This window comes from Canis lupus, chromosome 2, assembly GCF_003254725.2.
Source record: "Canis lupus dingo isolate Sandy chromosome 2, ASM325472v2, whole genome shotgun sequence".
In the NCBI taxonomy this organism is placed as follows: domain Eukaryota; kingdom Metazoa; phylum Chordata; class Mammalia; order Carnivora; family Canidae; genus Canis; species Canis lupus.
This window is the reverse complement of record NC_064244.1, coordinates 80,438,217-80,465,135: the sequence shown is the minus strand read 5'-3', so window position 1 is coordinate 80,465,135 and position 26,919 is coordinate 80,438,217. Positions and strand designations below refer to the sequence as shown.

The 26,919-nt window shown below is 50.8% G+C and overlaps 1 protein-coding gene across 1 annotated transcript in view; it reads left to right on the top strand.

The window, feature by feature from the left end:
- The window catches only part of PLEKHM2 (pleckstrin homology and RUN domain containing M2), a 38,269-nt gene that overhangs the window by 761 nt on the left and 10,589 nt on the right, over positions 1–26,919 (top strand). The window contains exons 2-7 of the mRNA XM_049106930.1: positions 22,187–22,293; positions 22,632–22,741; positions 23,242–23,341; positions 23,833–23,920; positions 24,561–24,747; positions 26,008–26,067. Coding sequence (XP_048962887.1) covers positions 22,187–22,293; positions 22,632–22,741; positions 23,242–23,341; positions 23,833–23,920; positions 24,561–24,747; positions 26,008–26,067 — 652 coding nt within the window. The remainder of the gene's footprint in view (positions 1–22,186; positions 22,294–22,631; positions 22,742–23,241; positions 23,342–23,832; positions 23,921–24,560; positions 24,748–26,007; positions 26,068–26,919) is intronic.

Below are 26,919 nucleotides of genomic sequence, written 5' to 3'. Positions count from 1 at the left end.
GCATAGTCCTGCTGCTCAGGGATGGCGCTGGCAATGGGTGCGTTTGGGCGCTTTGACCGAGAACCCAGGAGCCCGAGGGCTGTAGCTTGGGTGCTGCTGACCCTCGGGACTTGGCGGCACACAGACGCCCCGCTGCGTGGGGCTCCTTGCAGGAGGCATCACCGCCCCAATTCCAGGTAGAAAAACTACTACCTATTAAGGGTATGTCACTGTCCGTGAGAAAGTCAGCTTTATCTGGAAAAGGGTCCTATTTTCTCTCTCTTTTTTAAAGATTTTATTTATTTATTCATGAGAGACAGAGAGAGAGAGAGAGGCAGAGACACAGGCAGAGGGAGAAGCAGGCTCCATGCAGGAAGCCCGAAGGGGACTCCATCCCAGGACCCCGGGATCTGAGCAGAAGGCAGAGGCTCACTGAGCCCCCCAGGCCTCCCGGGTCCTATTCTCTTAAAATCAAACCAGAATTGAAAAATCATCTGAGGAACATGGTTGGATTTTTTTTTTTCTCCCTAATTTGAGATCCTGGCTCACCTGATCGTCTCAGAAATGGGGAATGATTTAGAGGGGGAAAAAGCGGTCATCAGATTATTTTAATTCAATACACCAAAATGAAGAGAACCCATTCAATCAACTGTTATATTTAAATACCCCCCCCCCCCACACACACACAGAGACACTTAAATTCCTCAAAAGTAGCATAGGCTAGCAATTTTACCTTTCATTGATATCAATGTGGCTTAAAAGAAAAGTAGATCCGTAAAGGATCTTACTGAAATGTCCTCCTAAAAGCACAACTAAAGGTAACATTGCAGACATGGGACAAAAGTTTTGTTTATTTACTTTTCCTGAGCTTTGCTAATGCAATTGAGGCATGGTTTTTGCTTACTCAAGGAGTCCAGGATTAAGCAAATACTTTGTCAAAAAGCAATAATAGATCTTTCATAATGGGAGAGAAAGGAAGACAGCTGACCCTTCTCATCTAATCTGGGCCGATGATGGCTTCAGGTAGGCCAAGCGCTTTGTCCCTGCAGTTCCAACAAATAAATGGAAAGTTCCGGTAGAAAGGGGCTAGACATGGATGCTGTCATTCGTGTAAGCATGAATCTTTTGAAGACAGAGATTCATTCTGAGAATCAGGCTGCCGTTTATGAGGGAGTCGGATGTGCTTGTCAAGATTCTTGTAATCGTATGCGTTGGACAAGCACATTTTATTGAGCTGTAATGCTCGCCGGAAGACAGAAGTCCCACACTAGCAACTGGAACCCCATCCCTGGGTGCATCACAGCCAAAGGCATGACGAGCAGCATGGTTAAGAATATGGATTCTGGAGCGTGGCTGCCTGCCCTGCCAATTAGTAACCCTCTAATCTTAGGTAGGTGCCTTAAGCTCCCCATGCCTCATTTTTCTCATCTGTAAAAGCAGGGATAAAATTAGGGTTGTGAAAATTTAACAAGAGCATATATAGAATGTTGAGCAGGGTGCTTGACCCCGTCTTAGGAAGTTGTTCTTCATCTGTCCAGGCTGCTATAACAAACTACCATAAACTGGATGGCTTATAAACAGCAGATATTTACTTGTCACCATTCTGAATGCTGGAAGTCTGAAAATAGGGTGCCAGCGTGGTTGGGTTCTGATGCGGGCCCTCTTCCAGTGGCAGACTGGGTCCTCACCAGGGGGAAGCAGAAGGGAGCTCTCCTGGATCTCTTTTATTAGGGTATTAATCCCTAGCTGAGAGCTCCACCCTCATGACCTCAGCACCTCCCAAAGGCCCCACCTCCAAATGCCATCACGATGGGTTAAGATTTCAGCCCATAAATTTACGGGGAGGGACACAGAAATTTAGTCTATCGTGGTCAGCTTTTTGTTTATGGGAGAGCCAGTTCCTCACTTCTACAAGGTTCTGAAGGTGGCTAAGTGCCTCACCACCTAAGGCTTGTTATACAACATCATTTGGACTTGTTACCCGCTTTCTTTGTAGGCTGTATTTCAGGGAGCTGTTTTATATTCCTGAATCATGAAGTGCATTTGGTTTTCTGAATCAGAGTATCTGCTCCTAATCGGAATCAGATCAGCTACAGCCACAGGCGTTGAGGGCTACCAGGCTTGGGGTCACATTTGTCCTTGAACACCAGTCTCACCTGAATTTGTTATTTAGCTCCTTGAGAGTTGCTTTGCCTTTTTTTTCTTTCATTCATCCTGCTGCTAGTGAAATGGTCTTGCTGATCCCTTTTAAGGATGTTGCCTGAAGAAAATGAGACGTGTATTTCTGCAAAAAAAGATCTGATCCATTGTGTATTACTGTGTTTGCAAAGGGTATTTGAAAGATGTATCTATTTTTAGAGAGAGAGAGAAAGAGAGAGAGGTGCAGGGGGAGGGGCAGAGAGACGAGGGAGAGAATCTCAAGGAGGCCGCAGGCCTTGCGTGGAGCTGCATGTGGGGCTCCATCCCACGGCCCTGAGATCATGACCTGAGCCAAAACCAAGAGTCGGACACTTAACTGACCGGGCCACCCAGGTGCCCCTACAAAGGGTATTTTAGAACTTTTTACTAAAATAGAACATGCCTACAGAAAACAGAATATACCTGTACTCCTAAGTGTACAGCTGAATGAGTTCTCGCAAAGAGAACGTATCCACACATCAAGCACGTGGATGGAGAAACAGAACATAACCGGCCTCCAGGAGCCCCCTGTGTCCCCGCCCCAGAAACTACATCCCCAAGCGCAGCCACTCTCCCCAAGGAGTATTGTCGAGCTGAGCCATTTTCACAGGTTTTGTGATGACGAGCATGTGCTGTAACCCCGGAGAGGTGACATTAGCTGTTATCCCGCCTGGCCCCAGGGGCCCCTGTGTTTTGATAGGAAGGCAGGGTTGGGAGGTTTAGGGTGAATTGGGAACTCAATAGCACAGTTAAATGAGAAGCAAGTTCCATATGTTCTAGAAAGGGAGAGAAGGCAGAAACATCCCAGGGGCAGATAATAAAGCCTGCGGTTGGTGATTTGTTCATAGTCAAAGAGAGATGTCCAAGTCAAAGACAGTGTTGGCATTTTGGTTTTGTTTTTTTTTTTTTAATGTTTTTTTTTTAATTTTTTATTTATTTATGATAGTCACAGAGAGAGAGAGAGAGGCAGAGACACAGGCAGAGGGAGGAGCAGGCTCCATGCAGGGAGCCCGACGTGGGACTTCGATCCCGGGTCTCCAGGATCGCGCCCTGGGCCAAAGGCAGGCGCTAAACCGCTGCACCACCCAGGGGTCCCGTGGCATTTTGAATTGGCATGTGGTTCTACTAAATAGCATCTTCTCCGGGGGGAGGGAAGGCAGTGGTTTTCCCGAGAGTTCTGTTTTGGTTTTGAGGAGCCTGTGTGATGCACACACGCACAGTATGAGGAGGAAGCAGCCTCCGTCCCCCAATGGTTTGTGTGATGGTTGGAGGGAGAATTTAAAAAGTCAGTAGCTGAGGAGAAGCCCCCAGAGAAGGAGGGCTTAGCTGAGTCTTCACAGATTGGTAGAACTCCGAGAAGGAGAAGGAGCTTGTGGGTGGAAGGAACCACCGAAACATCCCCGAGGACGTGGGGACGCCCAGGCCGTCTTCTGGGAGACGGACCAGACCTCAGCGTGCCCAGGCTTCCGCTAGATGTAGCTAGAAAGGGCTTTGCGTGGAAGCCGTAGAGCGCGGTGGACACAAGTGCAGGTTTCAGGGGCGCGCAGGCCCGAGGCTGGGTTTGCATTCCGGCTTTGTCACTGACCTTTTGGACTCTGGCAAATTCCCGGGCCTCCATCAGCCGCAGCAGCAGCAGCCGACAGAACTTACTGACAGTATTGTCATGAGAATGAAGTCCCAGGACAGGATACACTTCAAGGCACTGAGCACCGTCCGCAGGCCCAGGTGGGACACCCGCCACCATTACCGCTCATGTCAACTCTGCAGCTGCTCTCGTGCGCTCCCGCTCAGAGCCTCAGGCGGCTCTTCTCTGTTTCTTCTAGCTCGTGCTTTGCCAGACTTTTTCTATTTATTTGTTTGTTGGATTGTTTATGTATTTACTTACAAAAGATGTTATTTATTTCAGAGAGAGCATGAGAAGCAGACTCCCCCCTGAGCAGGGAGCCCAATGTGGGGCTCGATCCCAGGTCCCCAGGATCCTGACCTGAGCTGAAGGCAGACATTTAACTGAGCCAACTGGGTGCCCTTGTCAAACTTTTTCATGAAATTCCAGATAGTTTTCAGCCCATATGGTCTCTTTGCAACTACTCAGTGCTGCCCTTGTAGCTGAGAAGGAAGCACAGAGAATCCATCCGTGTAGGACGGCAGCTGTGCTCCAAGAAACCTTTATTTACAAATCAGACTGTTTTATGGGCCCTACTTGGGATATATGCCTGCGTGCACGCCTAAAAAAGTCCTCATCAGGGATCCCTGGGTGGCTCAGCGGTTTAGCACCTGCCTTCAGCCCAGGGTGTGATCCTGGAGTCCCGGGATCGAGTCCCACATCGGGCTCCCTGCATGGAGCCTGCTTCTCCCTCTGCCTGTGTCTCTGCCCTCCCCCACCATGAATAAATAAATAAAATCTTAAAAAAAAAAAAGTCCTCATCAGGGTAGGGGGTTGCCTTCAGAGAAATTGGTGTGCCCGGTCCTGTAGTTAATCAAGTCTCTATTGCAGCTGTGATTTTGTGTGTTATCTCAGGCTTGTGGAATGAATATGGACATTGGTAAATCCCATCACGTGTCCATGGGCTTAGTGTTTCAAAAATATTTACTGAATGCCTCGTCTTGCCCCTCCCCCCCCCACCGTATGTCCATATGTCCCTGCTGTCCTAGGCCCTAGCAGGGGAGTAGCGAGTAAGGCAGATCAGATCCCTGCCCTCATGGAGCAGATATTTCAGGGAGAGAGACAAGTGATGGATTAGTGACAAGCCAGTACAAAGATGATTTCAGATCACGATTAGTGTTACGGAGGCACGAGACAGGATACTGTGACAGACCTTGGCAGAGGAGTGTGCTGTATAGAGGAGGTGACCAGAGAAGACTGGCCTCAGGAGGCGATGCTGCCTCCAGTAAGGGACACTGGCCAGGCACCGAGCAGCGGTCTCAGTCAGGGTCTCTCAGGCGGGGATCTGCTCACCCTGGCGAAGGAGCTGCAGCTGTGAGGTTCACCTAGCTTGTCAGGGTGGCTGAAGAGGCTGGCGAGGGTGGTGGGCTCCCCCTGGCCCTGTGTCCCCATCCCCCCCCAGAAAGGTTAGGTCAGCCAGCTCATTAAAAATTAGCTAGGGCAGCTGATTTCTAGAGAGGTCCTTGTATTTATATATATGTGGGAAATATAATGACCATTGGGTTTCAATCAATAGTGTTGTGCTCTCTGGCTTCATGGAAAAACTCTTAAGAGTCTAAAAGTCTTAAGAGTTCTGAAAATCCCCAATGACCTGAGTCACTGGGGCAGAGCTCTAAATAAAATAATACCTACTCACACATTCTATAAACCGAGGTGCTGACGGTCAGGGTTGTTTCTCCTTGCTTCCTCTCCCCCTGCTCCTTCCCTCTCTCACAGAACAGAGGCTTCCCAGCGAGGGACACTGGGGACCTGAAGGCCCCCAGCTGGGAACCACCGGACCCTATGAGTGATCCCACCAGGCCCAGCATCAGATACTAAGGGAGAAGCGGGAACTGCCTTTTCTGAGCCCTGCCCATTCAGCCTTAGGACATGGCTTTCCTTTTACACAATGCTTCTCTAACATTAGGTTTCTGTTTGAAGCCTTGTGACACTGTGGGTCCCTCTGTCCCATCACAGAGCACCCTGGGCCCTCTCTTTCTCCGTGGCTTGCTTCTAGCATGAAGCTTGTCCAGACCAAAAGCCCCATTTGACGACTGGACGCCGGTAGAAACTCACCCGCACCTGGGGTTGGATGGAGCAGGTGGCACTCTGGTGGCCGCAGGCCCCCGTGCCACCGGGTGGGCCATAGCTGTCTCTCTAGTTGGTCTGGAGTTCCAACGGAGCAGCGGCCATCCCGCGGGTCCCCCTCAGAGCTCATCGAGCCAGAGCCCATTGTGGGCTGCTAGCTGCCAAAACTGGGCTGAAAGCTAACGTGGAGTGGTCAAGCCAGGTTTGAATGTGGAAAGAAAGGAGCGGTATTTGGAGCATGAGTGTTGCAGGAAGAAGCTTGGCGTTTGTAGGTACTGTGGGGCTCTCAGGTGGTCGATTGCTCAACTTGAGTCTTTGGTGCTCACCTCAGGGATGTGGCATCAGGATTCACCACCCTGGCAAGGGTATGATGCCACTGAAGCTGGTGGTGTCCTTAGGTCCAGGGAACACAGTGGGGCTCTTCTCCCAGGTGGCCTTGCTGAGAGACCGTGAAGCAGGTGTCCACTCCGAGGGAGGCTGAATGAGGCAGCAGGGCTGGTTGGTTCAGGTGAACTTTCCTTTCCAGCCATGTCCTTATTGCTGCTTGCTTAAGGTGGGAACATCCTAGAACTTTTCTTTGAGGCAGGAGAGTAAGGCCAGTCTCTGGGAGAGTCCCTTTGGCTGGAGCTGAAAGTTCGGGTTTGGTCTGTTGGTTATTGTGACCATCCGGGGTCCCAAGAGGGCCTCCTGCATCTTGCTAGCAAATCAGCTGTCCCTGCCATGCAACCATTCTCCTGTTTTATGTATTTGTAATTTATCGTTTCCCCCTTTTCTTGAATGCTTTTAAGTGTTATAGAAATATATAAGGAAAGGGCCACCTGGCTGGATCAGTTGGTTAAGCATCTGACTGTTGATTTTGGCTCAGGGCATGATCTCAGGGTCGTGGGATTGAGCCCCGCATTGGGCACTGGGTGTGGAATCTACTTGAGACTCTCCCTCGCCCTCTGCGCTTCCCCCATACTCATGTGCACACATGTGCACGCTATCTCTCTCTCTCTCTCTTAAAAAAAAGGAAATATTAGGGGTAGGGATACCTGGCTGGCTCAGTCACCGGGGCATGCAACTCTTGATCTTGAGGTCATGAGTTTGAGCCCCATGTACGGTGTATAGATTACTTAAATAAAGAAAACCTTAAAAAAGGGAAGGAAGTGTTAGTTTTCCTAGAATCACCTCTCCTCCCTGGATAACTGTGCTTAAGAGTTGAGATCAACAGATTCTAAGAAACTCAGTCATATATGAAAACAAGAAAGGCTACTGGTGTAAACTTTAAGTCCACAAAAATCTCCAAACTTTATTTTAGTAAGTAGCCAACCTCTGTTCACACTTTCTCCCTAGGTTCTCTTTTTTGGGTGTTACAGGCTACCGAGGCATGAGGTGGCCGAGTACACAAGAGGTAGCAGGGTAGTAACACCAGAGGAGTCCCTCCATCGAGTTTCTTTAGCACCTGCTGGTCACACACATTTCCTGCGTCAGGCTCATAACAAATTTGCAGGGCAGGCCGGGACCCGGTCTAATACCTGAGTGGAATGAGGTCTGGAGAAGGAACTTGCCCGGGATTCTGATGCTCATAAGGGGCAGACCTGGACTTGCACCATGATTCTGGCTGTTGCTCTTTCCAATTCTCCGGGCCTTTTCCATCCCCGTGATGTTTGTCTTGAAATCACAATAGATAACCCATCCTCTCAAGTCAGTCTTGTGGGCCAGGCCTCCTTAAAACCACGTGTTCATGGAACAAATATCTGCTGAGGAACGGTGATGAGCTGGACAGTGATGAGCTTTTCTTCCAGTCACCAGGAACCGGCAGTGAGCAGAACCCACCAAGCCCCTAACCCTGGGGCTGGCACTCTGGAAGAGAAGACGGTCACCAGACCACAGTGGATTGGGTGTACACTCAGCTGTCCCCCATGTCCTTTAGCAGCCAGCCTGAGTTCTTGATCCACAGAGTTGCCGTCGTGCCTCTTGACCGTGCATTTACATTTCTAGCCTCTGACTGTATTGCGTGACCAGGGGGTGGAAGCAGGGGACCCCCCAGTGTCCCCCAAAACCTAACATTTTGATGTAGACAGTGACTCGATGACATTTTCTGTAGCTACAAAATGGTCGTCGGGTGAGGGGTGCCTTCACAAGGTCATGTTGCAGGTACAGCCGAGGGGAGGGGAAGTGAAAGCAGAATGCAGAACCAGTGAGGCTCCCAGGCTTTGAAAGACCCTCCTTCTTCCTGCCAGGGCCACACACACCACTGAACACGGGGCACTCCGAAAGCAGGGCCTTTCTCCGTCCCAGGGGTAAAATCGTGGCATAGAGTGGTGTGTGCTACATGTTCTTTCAGGCCATTGTTTGGCTTCTAGGGCCGTCCTCCTGCCCAGTGACCTCCTAGCGGAGACTCTTGTGGTTTGTGTCCTCACTGTGAAAGGAGTCCTCAGTCCCACCAGGAGAGGTCAAGCACTGTGCCGTGTCCGGAGGCAGGACAATCGCAGTACCTTGGGGCCAGGACACTCCTCCTCCAGGAAAGAAGCATGTAACTGCTTCTGAAAACCATATGCCATCAAATTTCCCAAAAGATCTGCGCCCAACGAGGCCTGTCCCCTTCTGCTGTCACTGTTCTAACACTCCAAAGAAAGCACAAAAAAAATGAAATCCGTGGATAATTCAAGTACCTGCTTTTTTTAGCTTTTTCCTCCTGCATGTCTTTCCACAGAGCTGCCAAAAAAGCAGAGCTTGCCAGCTCTCCAGTAAAGGGGCTAATGAGTAGCGATTTGGGCAGTGGGAAAGAAAGCCATATAATTGGGTGTATTTAGTAGCAAATAAATGGTTAAGAAGCATTGATTTCACTCATCTTGCTTAAGAAGCAATGCAGGCTCATGGGAAACAAACAGCACACCCTTCATGGTGACTCTCCGTACTGGGCCAGCCAGACCCGGGCTGCCACCCAGCCTGGGCACAAGCCTTTCCCGGGCAGGGGCATTGAAAGATGGACAGTATTTTTCTTTCTTTTCTCTCTCTCTCTCTCTCTCTCTCTCTCTCTTTTAAGATTTTATTTTTTTTTAATTTTTATTTATTTATGATAGTCACAGAGAGAGAGAGAGAGGCGCAGAGACACAGGCAGAGGGAGAAGCAGGCTCCATGCACTGGGAGCCCGATGTGGGATTCGATCCCGGGTCTCCAGGATCGCGCCCTGGGCCAAAGGCAGGCGCCAAACCGCTGCGCCACCCAGGGATCCCTAAGATTTTATTTATCAGAGCACAAGCCAGGGAAGAGGGAGAGGGAGAAGCAGACTTCCCGCTGAGCAGAGAGTCCGATGTGGGACTCAGTCCCAGGACCCTGGGATCATGACCTGAGCCGAAGGCAGGTGCTCAACCAACTGAGCCACCCAGGTGCCCCTGGACAGCGTTTTTCATGCCCACCAAGAAACCAGGCTGATCATTTCTGAGCTACAAGATCTCTGATTCTTATGAAGCGATGATCTCTGGTCCTGTAATCTTCAGTCATTGATTGTCATCGGGAATGAAGTATTTTTCAGGCTAAGGTGAGGTGGGATCTCAGGGATTTTAAAATTAGGTGAATAAGTCATGGGGCGCCTGGGTGGCTCAGTTGGTTGAGCATCCAAGACTCTTTTTTTTTTAATATCTTTTTTATAATTCATTTATTTATTCATGAGAGACACAGGGAAAGAGAGAGAGAGGCAGAGACACAGAGGAGAAGCAGGCTCCATGCATGGAGCCTGACGTGGGACTCGATCCTGGGTCTCCAGGATCACATCCTGGGCTGAAGAGGGCACTAAACCGCTGAGCCACCAGGGCTGCCTGAGCATCCGAGACTCTTGACCTCAGCTCAGGTCTTGATCTCAGGATTGTGAGGTCAAGCCCTGTGGTGGGCTCCACACTGTGTGTAGAACCTACTTAAAAAAGAATAATAATAAAACTAGAAGAGTAAGTCAGAAACTGCAGTTGCCTAGGGTTGGGGGAGCAGCAGACACCCAGCGGGCCAGAGCCTCTGTTGAGGCTAATGTTGTAGACGAAGGAGGCAACTAGGACACTCCTGACTTTGTCCCAAAGCCCAGCTCCCATTCTGCGAGCCTTGGGAAGGGCCCAAGGCCCTCAGTGAGAGATGGGGATGCGCGCTTCCCAGATGGTTACAGCAGGTACCCCTGACTGTGCTTTAATCATCGGGGTGGATGGAAACAGAAGGTGTCCAGGAGCAGCCACTCCGCGGCGTCTGAGCACACCGGCCAGGACTGTGCAGAAAGGCGCAAGGACCACCGGACGAAGCCAGGAGGGCCAGGAAGGGCCTTCACCTCCCTGGGGCCCCAGTCTCCCTGCCGGAAAGCCAGGATTCCAGCTAAGGGATCTTCGGCGCAGTCAGTAGTCAGACTTTTTTTTTTGTTTTCTTTTTCTTTATTCAAACTTGCTTCACTGACGGCCTCATCCTGACACCCCCCCCACCCCCCAACAATGGAAGAGGCCCCAGGAAACTCCACTTTGTAAGCAGGTGATTTCTAAGGCTCCTTCTGCTCTTAGATTCTGAAATTCTTCAACCTGGCCAGTCCCAGTCTTCTCTTAGATTCCAGTGGAGCTTCTCTACAGAGTTGCTGCTGGCCCGGGTCTTCTGTTCCTCAGACCAGGCATCATTATTCTTTTTATTTTTTTTTAATGGTGAAAAAAAATTAGATTTATAGCTGGCTGGACTCAGTTTAGATGATCCCAATTTTGTTGGCAACATCCAAAGCATCATAGCCAGGGGCCAGTCGAACATATGCTTTCTCCTCTCCATCAGGCCTGATCAAGGTGTTGACCTTGGCCACATCAGTGTCATAGAGCTTCTTCACAGCCTGTTTGATCTGGTGCTTATTGGCCTTGACATCCGCAACGAACACAAATGTGTTGTTGTCTTCTATTTTCTTCTTCATGAAGAAACTCCGTAGTTAGGGGGAACTTGATGGCATAGTGATCAAGCTTGTTTCTCCTGGGGGCGCCCTTTCGAGGATATTTGGGCTGCCTTCGGAGACGCAGGGTCTTGGGTCTTCGGAGTGTAGGTGACATGCAGATCTTTTTTTTGTGACTGTGCACGCCTTTCAGCACCGCTTTCTTAGCTTTCAAAGCCTTTGCTTTGGCTTCGGCTTTGGGAGGGGCAGGGGCTTCCTTCTTGGTGAAAGGGAGGCATCATTATTCTTAAGAAGTTTTGCTAAGACTTAAAAGGCTCCACTTGCCTGCCTTGTTTGTTTACTTGTTTATTTTGGAGGGGATGAGTGCTGAGCACCGGCCTCTCAAATCTGTGCCTGAAGCCAGTGCAAAATCCTGGTGCGAGATCAGAGTGGGGGCCACTCTTTCGGTGGGATCCCTGAGGGGACATGGGTAGTTCTGAGCACACCAACTCTTCTCCAGTGACCTCTGCTATGGATGAGCCATGATGGGGTCCCCCCCCCCCCCCAGGAGAGTTCAGGCATCAAGGTTTAGGGACATCCCAGCCCCCAGTGCAGGTGATAAATGGTAGCACATGGCTGGACCTCTGCCTCTCCTCTGAGTCCCTCCCTTGGGGACAAGAGTGAATGTCGTGACGTGAGGACCGCAGGGCCAATGCAACCCCACATAGTCCCACTGTGAATAGAATTCCAAAGGCAGGGCAGGCAGTGCCCCTCCTCGTTTTCCACAAGGCTCATCCCTCCCCCAGAGCACACCTGCAGCAGCATCAGGTGAGAGGCAGCTGGGGACTCGGTGGCCCTGCAGGGTCCTGCAGCTCAGGACGTCTCTGAGTTTGAGTTGAGCTCCTATCTCCAGGGCCGTCATGGCTTTAATTTTTAAAAGAGGTGATCGGAGGTCAGGTGGCGTCCACCCTTTGTCCCGGGGGGGTTTTCCTGCTTTTGGATTTCTACCTCCTGGGCCTGGAGTGCGAGGCTGTTCTAAACATTCTGTGGTCTAAATATACCTGGTCTCCATGGAGCCAGTGGGGCGGCTGCCGCTGCCTGGGAGCAGAGGAGAGCCAGTTCCTCCGCCTGATGGGTCCGCGGCTCCCGTGCTCAGCAGGGAGGGAGCGGGTCCAGCAGGGAGCCCCGCGGGCCAGGCGGCGACAGGCAGTTCTCTGTGCCCGTCCTGCCTTGTGGACCCTCTCGCTATAGTTGGCGCAGGGATGATTTATCCTGCTCCGTAAATACAGGGACGTGTCTTGTGCCCCCCCCCCCCCAGTACAGCCTGTGAGCAGGTGACAGATCCCAGATGTCCCTGCTGTTTGCCGGGCAGCATCACCGCGCCCTTGGTGTTGACACTCCAGGAAGAGAGAAGGAAGGGCCTCTGTGACTGTCTTATTTCCCTTTGGCCCTTTATAATCTTTCATAGCCACCTTTAAGTTAACCTGTTAGGGACCAATTCTGGAAGGATTTCTTGGTACCAACCACAGAACTAGAAACTGTTCCTTGGTTATGTGTCAGTAAGGGGAAGAGAAGACAAAGAGGGCCAGCGGCTCCTTGGAGCCGAGAGTGGGCCCAACCTTAATTAAAATGTCCTGAGTCAGGCTTTTCTTGGCTTGCTGGAGTGTGCCACCCACATTTCCCAGCAGTCACGGGGTCTGACGCGGCCTCGTGATGGCCAGTCTTCCCAGGGTGCTCGGCCTGCCTGCCTGCCTGCCGTCCTCCTGGCTTTGAGAGGGTGGGTGGGCTGGGCCAGCACTCCCTGGCGCTGGGGCCCGAGTGCACCCCAAGAGTCAGGAGCAGCTTAGCCCATCGATCGGGGTGTGGTCTGGGAACATGCCTGACTTAGAGGACTTGAGGGAGACCGTGGCTTTTTAAAAAATGGCTTTAAATCTTAATCCCTCTCTTTATTGTCAGCTGACCTTGCTTATTTTTATTTTTTTTTAATTTAAATTTTAGTTAGCATACACTGCAATATTGGTTTCAGGAATAGAATTCAGTGACTCACCACTTACATACAACACCCAGTGCTCATCACAAGTGCCCTCCCCAGTGCCCTTCAACCATCTCGCCCCTCCTCCACCCACCTGCCTCTGTCAAACCTCAGTTTGTTCTCTATCGTTAAGGACCTTGCTTGTTTTAAAATTTCCTTCTGATGGGAACACTTCATCCTGCCCTGTTAGAGCACACCAGCCCACCTGTGTCCACGCCGCCTGGGGCAATGGGTGCCACCCTGTATTTCCTGTTTAAGGACTTGACTCCTTTACTCCACTCCCATTTTCTTGCCACTCTTGACAAAACTGGTCAAAGGAGTTTTCTGTATTGCTGATTCCTCTCCTCTGTCCCTCTCTCATTTCTCATCCTCTTCCCCTCTCTCTTTCTTCCAACCAAAAGTAGACAGGTGTGCTGAAGTCCCTTGTAAAGTTCTTAGATCGGGGACTGTTTTGTGTCAACTGTACCCCTTTGTTATTTTTTTTTTTTTTTTTTTAAAGATTTTATTTATTTAATCATGAGAGAGAGAGAGAGAGGCAGAGAGGCAGAGACACAGGCAGAGGGAGAAGCAGGCTCCATGCAGGGAGCCGGATACAGGACTCAATCCTGGGTCTCTAGGATCACTCCTGGGCCAAAAGCAGATGCTCAACTGCTGAGGCATTTGCTCGGCATCCCCCTTTGTTATTTTTGAAGCAGATCCCAGACATCCGTACATTTTCCCATAAACATTGCTCAAAGATGAGGATTCTTTTCTCATGTAACCTAATACCAACTATCACACCTTAAAATTTTTAAAAAATTTTTTTACTTTAGAGAGACAGTGAGAGAGCATGCACATGCAAGCAGTGGAAGGAGCCCATGAGGAGGAAGAGGGAAGGGGAAAGAATCCCGAGCAGAATCTGCCCTGAATGCAGGGCTCGATGTCATGACCCCAGCCAAAACCGAGAGTCAGATGCTCAACCTACTGAGCCACCCAGGTGCCCCACTCACATTGCCTTTATTGGGGTTCCCAGCACTTACATTTCTGTAGGAATATAATCCTGATGAAAGGATCATTCCGGGATCCTTGGGTGGCGCAGCGGTTTGGCGCCTGCCTTTGGCCTAGGGCTCTATCCCGGAGACTCGGGATCGAATCCCACATCGGGCTCCCGGTGCATGGAGCCTGCTTCTCCCTCTGCCTGTGTCTCTGCCTCTCTCTCTCTGTAACTATCATAAATAAATAAAAATTAAAAAAAAAATATTAAAACCACCATTAAAAAAAAAAAAAAAAAAGAAAGGATCATTCCTGGAATGCCTGGCTGGATCAGTTGGAGTAGCATGCAACTCTTGATCTTGGGGTTGTGAGTTCGAGACTCATGCTGGGTGCGGAGATTACTTAAGACTAAAAACAAACAAACAAAAAACTTAAGACTAAAAAAAAATATCTTTAAATTAAAAAGGAGGGGGGAGTTATTCCCTCCCTTTGGAAACTTTCTTCACTTGGCTTCTGGAGCACATACTGTCCAGATTTTTTTTTTTTTAAAGATTTATTTATTTATTCATTCAGAGAGAGCGAAGAGAGAGGCAGAGACACAGGCAGAGGGAGAAGCAGGCTCCATGCAGGAAGCCTGATGTGGGACTCGATCCTGGGTCTCCAGGATCACACCCCGGGCTGCAGGCGGCGCTAAACCACTGCGCCACGGGGGCTGCCCTGTCCAGATTTTCTACCTGCCTCTTTGGCTGTGTCTTCTCAGTCCAAAGCAGTGATCCTCAGCCCAGGCTAGGCATCAGATTTACCTGGTGAGTGCTTTCAAGAATGCTGGTCCCTGGGCTCCACTTCCAGAGTTTCTGCTTTAATCGATCTGGGAAGGTGCCTGGGCATTATTATTTTCCTTCCGTTCCCAGGTGGTTCTGTTGTGCAGATTGAGTGAGGACCCCTGGCCTCACATTGGAGTGCCCTGGCTCAGTACTCAGTGCTTTCTGCGCTCACAGGGTGACCTCATCCAATTCCTCAGCTTTAAATACTTCTCCCTGAGCTCCAGACCCATTTATACAACTGTCTGCTTGACATCTCCACTTAGATATCTGGTAGGTATTTTGAATTTACCGTGTGCAGGACAGAATTTCACCTGGCACCCCCATTCGGTTGCTCAGACCAAAAACCTTAGAATCATCCTGGCACCTTCCTTGCTCTCATACCCCACATCTAATCCATAAATAAATCCCCGGGGGCACCACCATCACAAATAGATCTTGAACCTAACCTTTCCCACTTCCACCACTACAGCCAGCTCTAAGCTTCCACTATCCATCCACACCAGTGATATAGCCTCCCAACCAGTCTCCCTGCCTCTACCATGGCTTCCCACAGTCTGTGTATACACAGCACAGAAGCTGTAGCAGCCTCGTAATGTATGTTTTGGGAGTATGATAATTCCCTATTCTCAACTTCCCAATAACTTGCTGTCAAACTGGTAATGAACTACGAAGCCCTTATTATAGCCTATATGACATGTGTGATGTGGCCCTTGGCTGCCTTCTGACCTCATATCACTCACATCATCACTTCCTGAGTTCCAGCCATACTCATCTCCTTACTGTTGCCCCTGCCTCAGGACCTTTGCACCTACTGTCCCTCTAACAAGAATACTCTTCCCTAGATACCTCAACAGTCATTTCCTCAGCAAGATCTTCTCAGATTGATAACAGATTCCCTGTATCCTACATTTTCTTTTTTTATGTAACATTTTTACTCTTGAACATGGTATAATGTATATGCATAGTTATCTCCATTTGCCACCAGAATATAAGTTTTACAAGAGCAAGAACTTCTGTATAAGATTAGTACCTGATATACACACAGTAATTGTTCAGTAAATATTTCTTGAAATAACAAATATTGAACCTCCCCTCCGACCACTGCTGAACTGAGGTTTGGGCAAGAGACACCTCTCAACCCAACCTGTCACAGGTTAGGTATGCACTCCTTGCTGCCTCTACTCAAAGCTTCAAAGCTCTAGACCAAAAGTCAGCAAACTTTTTTTTGTAGAGGGCCAGATAATATTTTAGGTTCCGTGGGCCATACAGTTTCTCTTTCATTTACCCACTGCTGCTATCATAGTATAAAAGGAACTGAAGGGGAGGCCAGGCTGGCTCAGTTGGAAGAGTGTGTGACTCTTGATCTCTCAGATACATGAGTTCAAGCCCTACGTTGGATGTAGAGACTACTTAAAACAAACAAACAAACAAACAAACAAAAAACACACAAAAACAAAAAAGATAGCTGTAGATAATACAAAAACACTTGGACATAGCTGCATTCCAATAAAACTCTATTTACAAAAATAGGAGGCTGACCCCCCCCGGCCATGGTTTGCTGGCCCCTGCTCTGAAATTGTCCACCTTTTCCCCAAATCCACATAGAAAGAAATACCCAAAACTACTTGGCAATCTGATCAGCAGGATGAATTTCTTCCCAGAGTGGGAAAATCTGGAGCAACTGCGGCTTGTGTTACCCAAACAGTATACTTCCTCACTACTGGGAAGATGCCAGTGTGGGGCAAAAGGATGGTGAGAGTAAGAGGCAAGCTTTCTTCTTTAAAAAAAAAAGCTGCACTGGCATTTTTCCTTGTCCATCTTCCAAGAAGAGGTGCTGCAGGAGACACTGAGCTCATTTCTACCCCATGATGGAAAAAGTTTAGTTCTGTGGCTTGAAAAAGAGGGACTGCACTTCCCTTTCTTGGGTTCTCCTACAGCACGTTAGATAGAGCATAACATTTCATATACATTATTCATTCAAAGATCTTGAGCCCAGATGGAAAGACCTGGATTAAGAGTTTGGCTCTGCCACTTACTAGCTCTGTGACCTACTTTATGTAGTTGCTGTGGTGATTAAATTAAACAGTGTTTGTAAAATGTGTCCTTGTCACTTAGATAAAGACAGTGTAAATATTATCTGAACCTTATAGCAGCCCGTAGGGAGGATACCATTACTAAACCCATTTCAGAGATGCAGACGCTGAGGTTAGAGAAGTGAAATGGTGAAGTCCCTCGTCCAATGGCACACAGTGAGTGAGCAGCAGAGCCCACATTCAAATCCAAGTTGTCTGACTCCAGAATGCCTACTCTTATCCACCCTGCGACTTCCTGGTACCTGTAATAAGTACTCAATAAAGGATGGTGCTAAACCTAGCTGGCGCTAGCTCCAGCAGCAGGTGTCGGATGTAACTGAAGAGTCACTGGGAATACAGGTTGGTAACTGTGCTTCCAGGCTGAGTGATGTTCATTATCCTCATTCCCTAAATTCTGTTGCCCCAGAGCCCTTGTCTATGTGATGTGTGCTTCCCCCCCACTACCCAGGCCTTTCAGAGCCTGCTGACCTCACTGGCATGGTGAGTGGCTACTGGCTGTGGCCTCTCCTCGGTGAAAGGAGAGGCTGTTTACATTGGAGAGTTGCTGACCCAGCTCTCCAAGTATGAGCTCAAGCTGTGGACACGACTCCTAAGGTTCTCCTGTCATTGGTTCATAGGCATTCCCTTTCTTCTTCCTCTTCCTCTCAAGAACCATTCTGGGCTGCAGCCTTGATACCAGAACACCTTGTCCCTTGAGATCATGGAAAATCTTAAGTTGCTGTAAAAAGAGCGGTTAAAGAGTAGGCTTTGGAAACTCCCTGTTAGCAAACCAGTGATCAGTATGGTAGTTCTTGAGAGCAGAGCCCTACGTTGTGTCTTATTTGCACCTACTGTTAGGGTTAACCAAGTGCTGTATTTTGGTTTGACTAAGAACACGGGTTTGGGGAGTCTGGGTGGCTCAGTCAGTTGAGCGTCAGATTCTTGGTTTCAGCTCAGTCATGATCTCAGGGTCGTGAGGTAGAGCCCCATGTCAGACTTCATGGGGAATCTGCTTGAGATTCTTTCTCCTTCTGCCCCTCCCTCCACTCATGCTCACTCTCTATTTAAAATAAATCTTTAAAAAAAAAAGGATATGGGTTTAATATTCTTTTTTTTTTAATTTTTATTTATTTATGATAGTCACACAGGGAGAGAGAGAGAGAGGCAGAGACATAGGCAGAGGGAGAAGCAGGCTCCATGCACCGGGAGCCTGATGTGGGATTCGATCCCGGGTCTCCAGGATAGCGCCCTGGGCCAAAGGCAGGCGCCAAACTGCTGCGCCACCCAGGGATCCCTGGGTTTAATATTCTTAAGAAGGTTGGCTAATATTTATTGAGTGCTTGCTGCTTATATGGTAAGCCTTTTGCATGCTTTATATCCTTCCATCCCCCAAACTAGCACCATCTGATAGAACTTCCCCAAGGACAGAAATAGTCTATATCTGCACTGTCCAGTTCAGTAGCCACTCACCACCTGGGGCTATTGAACATTTAAAATGTGGGTAGTGCCACCAAAGAACTGAATTGTTAATTGTGTCTAATTTTAATTAATTTAAATGTAACTAGTCGGGGCACCTGGGTGGCTCAGTGGTTGAGCATCTGCCTTCGGCCCAGGTCGTGATCTTGGGGTCCTGGGATCAAGTCCTGCATCAGGCTTCTCCCTCTGCCCATGTCTCTGCCTCTCTCTGTGTCTCTCATGAATAAATAAATTAAATCTTTTTAAAAAATAAAATAAATGTAATTAGTTCTATGAAGCTAGTGGCTGCTATACTGGACAGCTCAAGTCTCTCCCATTTTACAAATGAGAAAAAAATGAAAGTTGAGACAGTTGAGCAGTTTGGCAAAGGTACTCCACTCCATAGTAGCAGAGCCAAGGTTTGGACCCTTGCTTCCTGCCCACAGCCCCCACTCTTCACCACCATGTTACATACTCTTTCTGTTGTAGTTTCTGCAGAAATGGTTTCCTGGTTGGCAGACTGTTCCCTAAATCATAATATATGTGTGTGTATGCAATCCACCTTGCAGGCAATGTGTGAGACCTACCTAAGAAAGCTGTGAAATTTGCCAAACAATAGAAAAGAAGACCTGCATAAATGTTCCTGTGTGAGAAGACCTAGCCTGGCAATGATACCATTTTTCCTCCCAAATAATCTCTGGACTCAGTATGATTCTTTTCCAAATCCAAAAAGGGACTGTATTGAAATTTGATTCTAAAAGATTGTGCTAGAATAGTCAAAACAATTTTGAAAAAGAATAGTTGTGAGATGGGGTGGACTTGTTCTGCTCGTATCAAAATGAGGAATAAAAGTGAAAATAATAAAAAAAATCAGAGACTGGCACAGGAACAGGCAATGGGCTGGTTAAAATAATCTAGACAGGTGGCATGTGAAATCACAAGTCAGTATGGGACCCTTAATAAATGTGGAAATGGATTACCTATCCATAAAGTAATAAGGCTCAATCCTTACCTCATGCCACATATAAAGTAGGGATCTAAATGTAAAAAAAGAAACCAAAAAAGTCCGAAAGCTATAGAAGAATAGAAGTACTTTTATAATATTAGACTGGGGGAAATTGGAAACTGTGAAGGGAAAGGTTGACAGATTTGACTCCATAAAACGTAGAAGTTTCTCAATAGGATAAAAAAAAAACCCCACCATAAGCAAAATTTAAAGGTCAGTTGACACTGGGTAAAAATAACAATTCAAAGCAACATACAGGGTTGAATCCTCCATCAACAAAGAGCTACAACAGACCATCGAGAAAAAGGCAAGCAGATGGAAGATGGAGCAGATTGAAGAGGGAGTTCACAGGAAAAGAAATAGAAATGGTAGGAATGGCTGATAAGAATGTTCAGCTGCACTAGTGATGAGAGAAATCCAATTTAGATCAGGTCCTGGGGCGCCTGACTGGCTCCATCAGAGGAGCACGCGACTCTTGATCCCGGGGTTGTAAGTTCTCAGCCCCACATTAGGCATAGAGAGTACTTAAAATAAAATCTTAAAAAAAAAAAAAAAAAAAAAAAAAAAAACCAAACAATTAGGTACTGTTTTCCACCAGTTGGACTGTCAGGAATTCGACTAATTATATCCAGGGTTAGCTGGCACGGTGAGAGTGCAAATCGATCCAGCGTTTTAAAAGGCCTGCAGGTTCTCTCACCGTGCAAAGTACTCACACGGGGATCCACGGATGCTCGCCGATCGTGGGGCATCGAGGAGGGGAGACAGCAGCCATTAGCTAAGGCGTCCTATTTTAGCACGCAGCGCGGCTCTGAAAAAATGTGGTCGCTCTGTCTGTAATGATACGGAAATAGACGCTTCATACACTGTTAAGAAAAAGCACATTTGGGAACAATGAGTATAGCATGACCTGGTTTCACTTTTTAAAAAATTGTTTTTAAGTCTGCCTGTGCAGGAAACGGGTTGGGAGGACACACAAGCCGTTGGCCAGGGAGGGGGGCCAGGAGGTCTTTGTACTTTATTTATTTTTTAAAAAAGGTTTTATTTATTTATTCATGAGAGACACAGATTGAGAGAGAGAGAGAGAGAGAGAGAGAGGCAGAGACACAGGCAGAGGGAGAAGCAGGCTCCATGCAGGGAGCCCGACATGGGACTCGATCCCGGGTCTCCAGGATCAGGCCCTGGACTGAAGGCGGCGCTAAACCGCTGAGCCACCCGGGCTGCCCATCTTTGTACTTTATACACACTTCCAGGTTGCTTGAATTTTTATGGCGAGCAAATGTTGTTTTCGGAATAATTGTTTTAAAGACCTCTTGACCCAAGAAAGGAGTCTGAGTTCCAGCTCTGGCTCCCTCACTGAGCTGACACTCCTAGAAAAGAACTTAACCTCCACCGGTTTTAGCCACCTTCTCTGTTGAAACAAAACAACATTTAAAAAAAAGCTTTTCCACGTCTCTTGAGTGTTCTAGTAAGCGTGGCTACTTTTATAATCAAGAAAATGAGTAAATGCCCGGTTTGCTCTCTTAATAACGGAGCCCACCAGATCTCAAAAGATCCCACCAGCTCTAAGCCTCCCTGATGTCAGATCTGCTCGGGTTTGGGGGCAAAAAGAAGAAGAAAGAAAGGGTGGACACCAGAATGGTGGTTCTCAGCACTCAAGTGAGCAAGACCGTGTGGGGCCGTGGCTGGGAGGGTGGGATGGTTTGCATAAGCTCATTGCTTTCTTTCCGTTCTGGGAACCTTCCTCCCCGGCCTGCTTCACCCGCCTCTCGGGAGGGAGGGCAACCCCGCGGGACTGGGGCCTGTCCCCGGCCAGCAGGGCTGCTGGGCTTACCCTGGGCCACAGGGAAGAGAGGCTATTTTTGTTGTGGGGCTGAACGGTTGGCCTCTGGCCAGGAGGCGGGCTTGTTGGCCTGGTTGCTGTAGCTTGCTGCTGCCGTCTCTACCACCGCACCCAGACAGCCCTCGAGAACACGATTGTCCCGTGCCAAGAGCTTAAACCTGAGATGCGTGTTCTTCTTGGGTGTCCGTCCCACGTCTGGCCGCTAGAAGGGCAACGGCAGACCAGCATTTGGCTAAAACGAACTTGGAAAGACCTGTGTCCTACGGCTTTACTTGAAAAGGACCCCTGCTTTCTTAGCCCTAACTAACCCCACAGAGCTGCCCTCACCTTCGTCGGCCTTTGCTCAGTGCTGCCGTTCATCTCACCTCCTGTCCTCGACCTTTTATCCAGCCAGCCAGGAAACAAGCATCCTTCTGGGTGTAGACCCTGACATGAGCCTGGCACACACCTCGACCCGTGTCCAGCCTCGTCTGTTTCCACGGGCAAATCCCGGGTCCCGCGTCAGCCTCCGGAGCAGGTGCCCTGGTCTGCCGGCCCTTCGTTTGTGCAGAGGAGCAGCTCCGAGCAGGGCTGTGTGGGGTGCAGCTCCGGGAGCAGGGGGCATTTATACAGACAATACCACATGTGGGCCCCGGGGAGGTGTGGCGCCACGGCCCTGGCTCGAAGCCTGGGACCACCAGGGACCTACATTCAGACCGAGGATCCTGGATCCCTCCCAGCATCAAGCTGTCATTGCGCAGGGCACTAACTGGGTGCCTCTTGGGGACTGGGCTCTGAGGATACTGCCCTCTGGAGCCTGTAGGGGTCAGTGGCTGGTGCGAGCGGGTCGAGGTGCGCTTCTCTGTTGGTCACCATGGATATCATTTAACTGGTTTTCTTTCTTTTATTTTTGTTTTAATATTTTATTTTTTTAAAGATTATTTATTTATTCATGAGAGACACAGAGAGAGAGAGAGAGAGAGAGGCAGAGGGAAGAGCAGGCTCCGTGCAGGGAGCCTGCCATGGGACTCGATCCCAGGACTCCAGGATCACGACCTGGACTGAAGGCGGCGCTGAGCCACTGGGGCTGCCCTAATATTTTATTTTTAAGTAATGTCTACACCCAGCGTGGGGCTCGAACCTCCAACCCCGAGATCAAGCGTCGCGCGCTCCACCCACTGCTTGTCTTAGCTATGTCTGCCTCAGCCCTCCTCTTCATCTCTCTGTCTCATTTTGGGCGGATTTCTTCTCCTTTCAGTTGCAGAGCTACTTCGCCGCCTGTGAAGACGAGACCCCCGCCATCCGGAACCACGACAAGGTCCTGCAACGTCTGTGCGAGCACTTGGACCACGCCCTGCTGTACGGGTGAGCTGGAGGGAAGTCCCGCGCAGGGTCCGCCTCTCCTCCCGCCTCCCGTGGGCCCAAGGAGATCGCCTCGCTGGGTGGCCGCAGGCGGTCTGTGGTTGCCGGGTCAGCGGGTCAGCGTCTCTGAGCAGGCGGGAGCGGCCGGACAAGCCGTAGCAGCAGATGAGCCACGGCGGGAAGGCGGGAAGGTGGGAAGGCGCAGTGGTTGCCCGTGGGCCCCGCCGGGAGCCCCTCGCTTCAGCCTGGAGCTCGGCACCCACATGAAGGGGGCCGGGCCGGCTGCAGCTTCCCAGGGTGGCCTCCCTTGGGTCACGGCAGCTCCTGTCCTACTTCCTCAGCCTGCAAGACCTCTCCTCTGGCTACTGGGTGCTTGTGGTGCATTTCACCCGGAGAGAGGCCATCAAACAGATCGAGGTGCTGCAGCACGTGGCCACCAACCTGGGGCGCAGTGAGTAGCACCAGCACGATGCTGCGGGCAGCGGGGGCTCCGGGGGCCTGGGGGTCAGCCCCGGCGAGGCTGAGGGCCAGGGGCGGGCAGCTGCTGGTGCCCTGCACGTAACAATTAAGGGGGTGGGTGGAAGGAGAGTGAGGTGCTAAGGAGAACCAGAGCCCGATCCCAGAACGGGGAGCCTGGCCCCTCTCCCTGAGCGAGGATCAGTGTTAGCTGGCAGGATCGGTGCACGCAGGATCGGTGCACAGTCCTTAGGCTTCTCGACCCACCTGGAGTTTGTACCCTGCGCTCCCGGTCAGAGTTCACTGGCCTGCCACCAGCGAGGGTCTGACTAGGGAACACAGATTTCAGGGGTGACGGCACTCCCAACAAGAGAGGAGGCTGTCAGAGTGCTTGAGCCCCTCGGCTACCCTTGCTGCGCTTCCTGCCCTCGCTTGGCCGAAAGAGCCAGCCCCCGACAGACCTTCCCTCTGGTCACTCCTGCCCTTCATTTGCAGGCAGGGCCTGGCTGTACCTGGCGCTCAACGAGAACTCCCTGGAAAGCTACCTGCGGCTGTTTCAGGAGAACCTGGGTCTGCTGCATAAATACTACGTCAAGTGAGTGTCTGGAACAGTTTGTCTCACGCAGCCCCGGAGCTCCCGTTGAACCTCATCCCAAAGCCTCTTGTCACTTGCACACATCACGGTGTGCCATGCCGAGAACCCGTCAGAGATGGCCGAAGAGCCCTCAGCACCTTGCCTCTCATGGCTCTGCCAGGAGTACGGCGTTCCAAACGCTCCGCCCCCGCCCAGCCCTCAGACCTTACTAGAATGCTCAGCCTTTGCTCGGCTGCTGCCAGAACAAAGCATTTATGTCATCTGCTAAGAGCCAGATGAACCCTATGCAGGCCCCGGATCTGAAGACCATGCCGACAGAGCTGTGGGGCTCCAACCCCAGGAGGAGGTGCTCCAACGGAGTGGGTGAAGGCTGCCCCAAGCTGGGTGCCCTCCAGGCAGTGGGGATGTCACATGTCAAATTTCAACACAGCCGGCTCGCCCGCGAGGTTGGGGCCAAGCTGGTAACCATCATCCCTCCTCGTGTCTCACAGGAATGCCCTGGTCTGCAGCCACGATCACCTGACTCTCTTCCTGACCTTGGTGTCTGGGCTGGAGTTCATTCGATTCGACCTGGATCTGGTGAGACTCCCGGGCTCTTGCTGCCTCTAGGGGCAGACGTGCTGTTTTACTTCCCTGGTCCCTCTCAGGGAGCCTGTGGGTGTGACTGAGCCTGAGCAATGCCCCAGCCCCGTTTGTTCAGGGTCAGAACAGTGGAACTGAATGGAAGGGGTTGATTCTCTCTCGGCTTCTCTAAGCCAGAATCCTAGTTCAGGTGACTCCCTCCTGCCTCTCTTCCAGACTTGGAGAAGAGATACACTGCCTGGAAAATTTAGCGTTAATGTACCCTCCTTGTTGTTTAGGATATGAGTGTTGTTTTTGTGGGTTTTTTTTTTTAATGATTTTATTTATTTATTCCTGAGAGACACAGAGAGAGAGGCAGAGACACTTGCAGAGGGGGAAGCAGGGTCCCTACAGGGACCCCATGTGGGACTCGTTCCCAGGACCCCAGGGTCACGCCCTGAGCCAGAGGCAGATGCTCAACCATTGGGCCACCCAGGCATCCCTTGCATTACTCCTTTTAGCGACTTATTTCGGAATGTAGCGCCGTAAGCCCCCTGATTTCCCAGAGGAGAGCAAGCATGGGAGGTAGGACGGCGGCAGGCCTGCCCAGGCACCGAGGCCTCCGCAGCCAAGCCTGCTCCCTGCGCTCTCCTCTCAGGACGCTCCGTACTTAGACTTGGCCCCCTACATGCCCGACTACTACAAACCCCAGTACCTGCTGGACTTCGAAGACCGCCTCCCCAGCTCGGTGCAGGGCTCGGACAGCCTGTCCCTCAACTCCTTCAACTCCGTCACCTCCACCAACCTGGAGTGGGATGACAGCGCCATCGCCCCATCCAGTGAGGGTAAGCGCCTCGGGCAGAAGGCAGCCACGCTCTGCTGTGGCACTGGTGCTGGAGCCACTTACACTTGGCTGGGTGACGGGTCTCTGGGGGAGACTGGAAGTTCAACAGGGCCGAGCATTTCCCAGGCCTTCATTCGTTTCCTCAGCATCTCCGTGGTCGGTGGAACACTGGTTCTGGGGACGAAAGGCCAAGATGAGACCGTGTGAATCCAGGCTAGGGCCACAGGCCTGGGGCCGGGGAGAGGGCGCAGGGTGGGCCGTGTTCTAAGTGAGGAAGGATTGACTGTGTGCCCGGAAGCTCCCTGCCGTTGCAGGGGTGAGCGCTGCCTGCCTGGGGCGGTTAGACTCTGGTCCTAGGCAGAAAGAGGCTGAGCAGCCCCTGCAGGGAGGAGAGAGCCAGATGGGTCCGGGATGTAGCGGAGATTTGCCCCTGTCTCCTGAGCCCACCTGATTTCTGAGGCCCTCCACCTGCTAGGGTGTTAGCACCAACGGCATCCACTGCATCAAAGTCGGAAAAAGTTGTCAAGTCTGTAGGTCATCTTGTCGTCTTGATCCAATGACTGATTGGAGCAGCCTGGTTTCTTTCAAACCTTAGACTTCTGCGTTCATTTGAAAAACTGGCGGTTTCTCCACCTTCACCCCCACGTGGGAAACGAGAGCTCTTCATTTACTGCACCTGCCTCACCTCCAGGGAAGGAGACCCCAAGCACGAGTTCAGCCCTCAGGGCTCCCTGGAAGTGCTTTGGCCTTGCGACCTTGGCCTTCTTTCTTCATGAAAGCTTGTGCAATGGGCCCAAGGCCCATGAGGCCGGTTACTTCCAGCCTTGTTAGCAAGGCTTGCATTGCTCCTTGTACGAGCAGAGGGCAGTGGCTCAGTCTCCTCGGATTGGGCTCATGGGCCGCCTCCCAGAAGGCAGGGGCTGGGCCCTGAAGGGGTAGTCGGGCCGTCCACAGTGGAGGTGTCCCCCTGACCCCACCTCACCCCCGATGCTGGGTTCAGAGGGAAGGAAGGCAGGGGATGGGAGCCCACGCTCTTCTCAGCCAGAACCAGGTCCTGGGGCTGGCAAGGATTGTCCCCAGGGTCTTCCCAACAACCCAGCTGAGAAGCAACGTGAGCTCCCTGAAGCCATTAGAGAAAATGCAGAAAGTTTACCTTTTTCCTCTCTCGTTTTCTCCCCATGCCTCCCGCCCCACCACCCCCACCCTCCCTGTCCCTCCACTACCGGTTTCTAATCTTCAGTTTTGTCCCTCGTTTTTATAGATTATGATTTTGGAGATGTGTTTCCAGCAGTGCCGTCTGTACCCAGCACAGACTGGGAAGGTGGGCCAGAGTCCGCTGTTACCCTCTTTTCCTGTTTTGCTGCGTTTCCGTGCCAAGCTTGCTGCATGATTCGAAATCAGCTCGTTGTTTATAATAATGTCAATGATCCTAATAAAGCCAAGTTTGGTGTTCACATAGATGGAATTCTGCAGTAGGAGAACTTGACCCCAATTCTAGGCAAACCCTTCTGGTGCAGGGCTCCTGCCTTTACGCGGTGGCCTCGTGGCGTCACCAGGGGATTGCGTTGCACGGCCCCAGAGATCACCCTCCCCCTTTCTGATGCCCGTGGAAGCACCGGGTACGTGTAGGGAATTGCCAGCTCCTGGGGCGCCAGTGGCCTGACCGGCGGTGAGCAGAGACTTGTTCTGGAAAGCGTGGGTTGAACCTGCGGATCATAAGCTCCTTTAGGTCAGATGTGCTTCTGGGTCAGAAGCCTCAAGAAGTGGAGGCAGAGGGCTCGACACCCCCCCCCCCACTCCGGTGTGGGTGGCTTCCTCCCCGGTGGTGTTGAGAGACTGAGGATCCCGATGGGCGAGATTGCCCAGGCACAGCCGAAACTTCCTACAGGGAGATTCTCTTAGAGGTTTTAAGGCAGATTAAAATCCAGGCTGTGGGCCTCCCACCTGTCCACTAGGCGGCAGCAGTGCTCGGGCGACCGCCTGCCCAGGGCTCCCCGGCTGGGCTTCTGGAAACCAGGCGGCTCTACCGCACGTTCCCATGATTACTGAAGGCACAGGGCTCGTTTCTGAGGGGTTAATGCTTCCTCCTTAGATCTGAGGCCAGAACCCCCACCCCCCGGGAGGCAGAGCCTGCTGCCCTGTGGGCTGCTGCTGCCCAGGGCCAGCCCCGGGG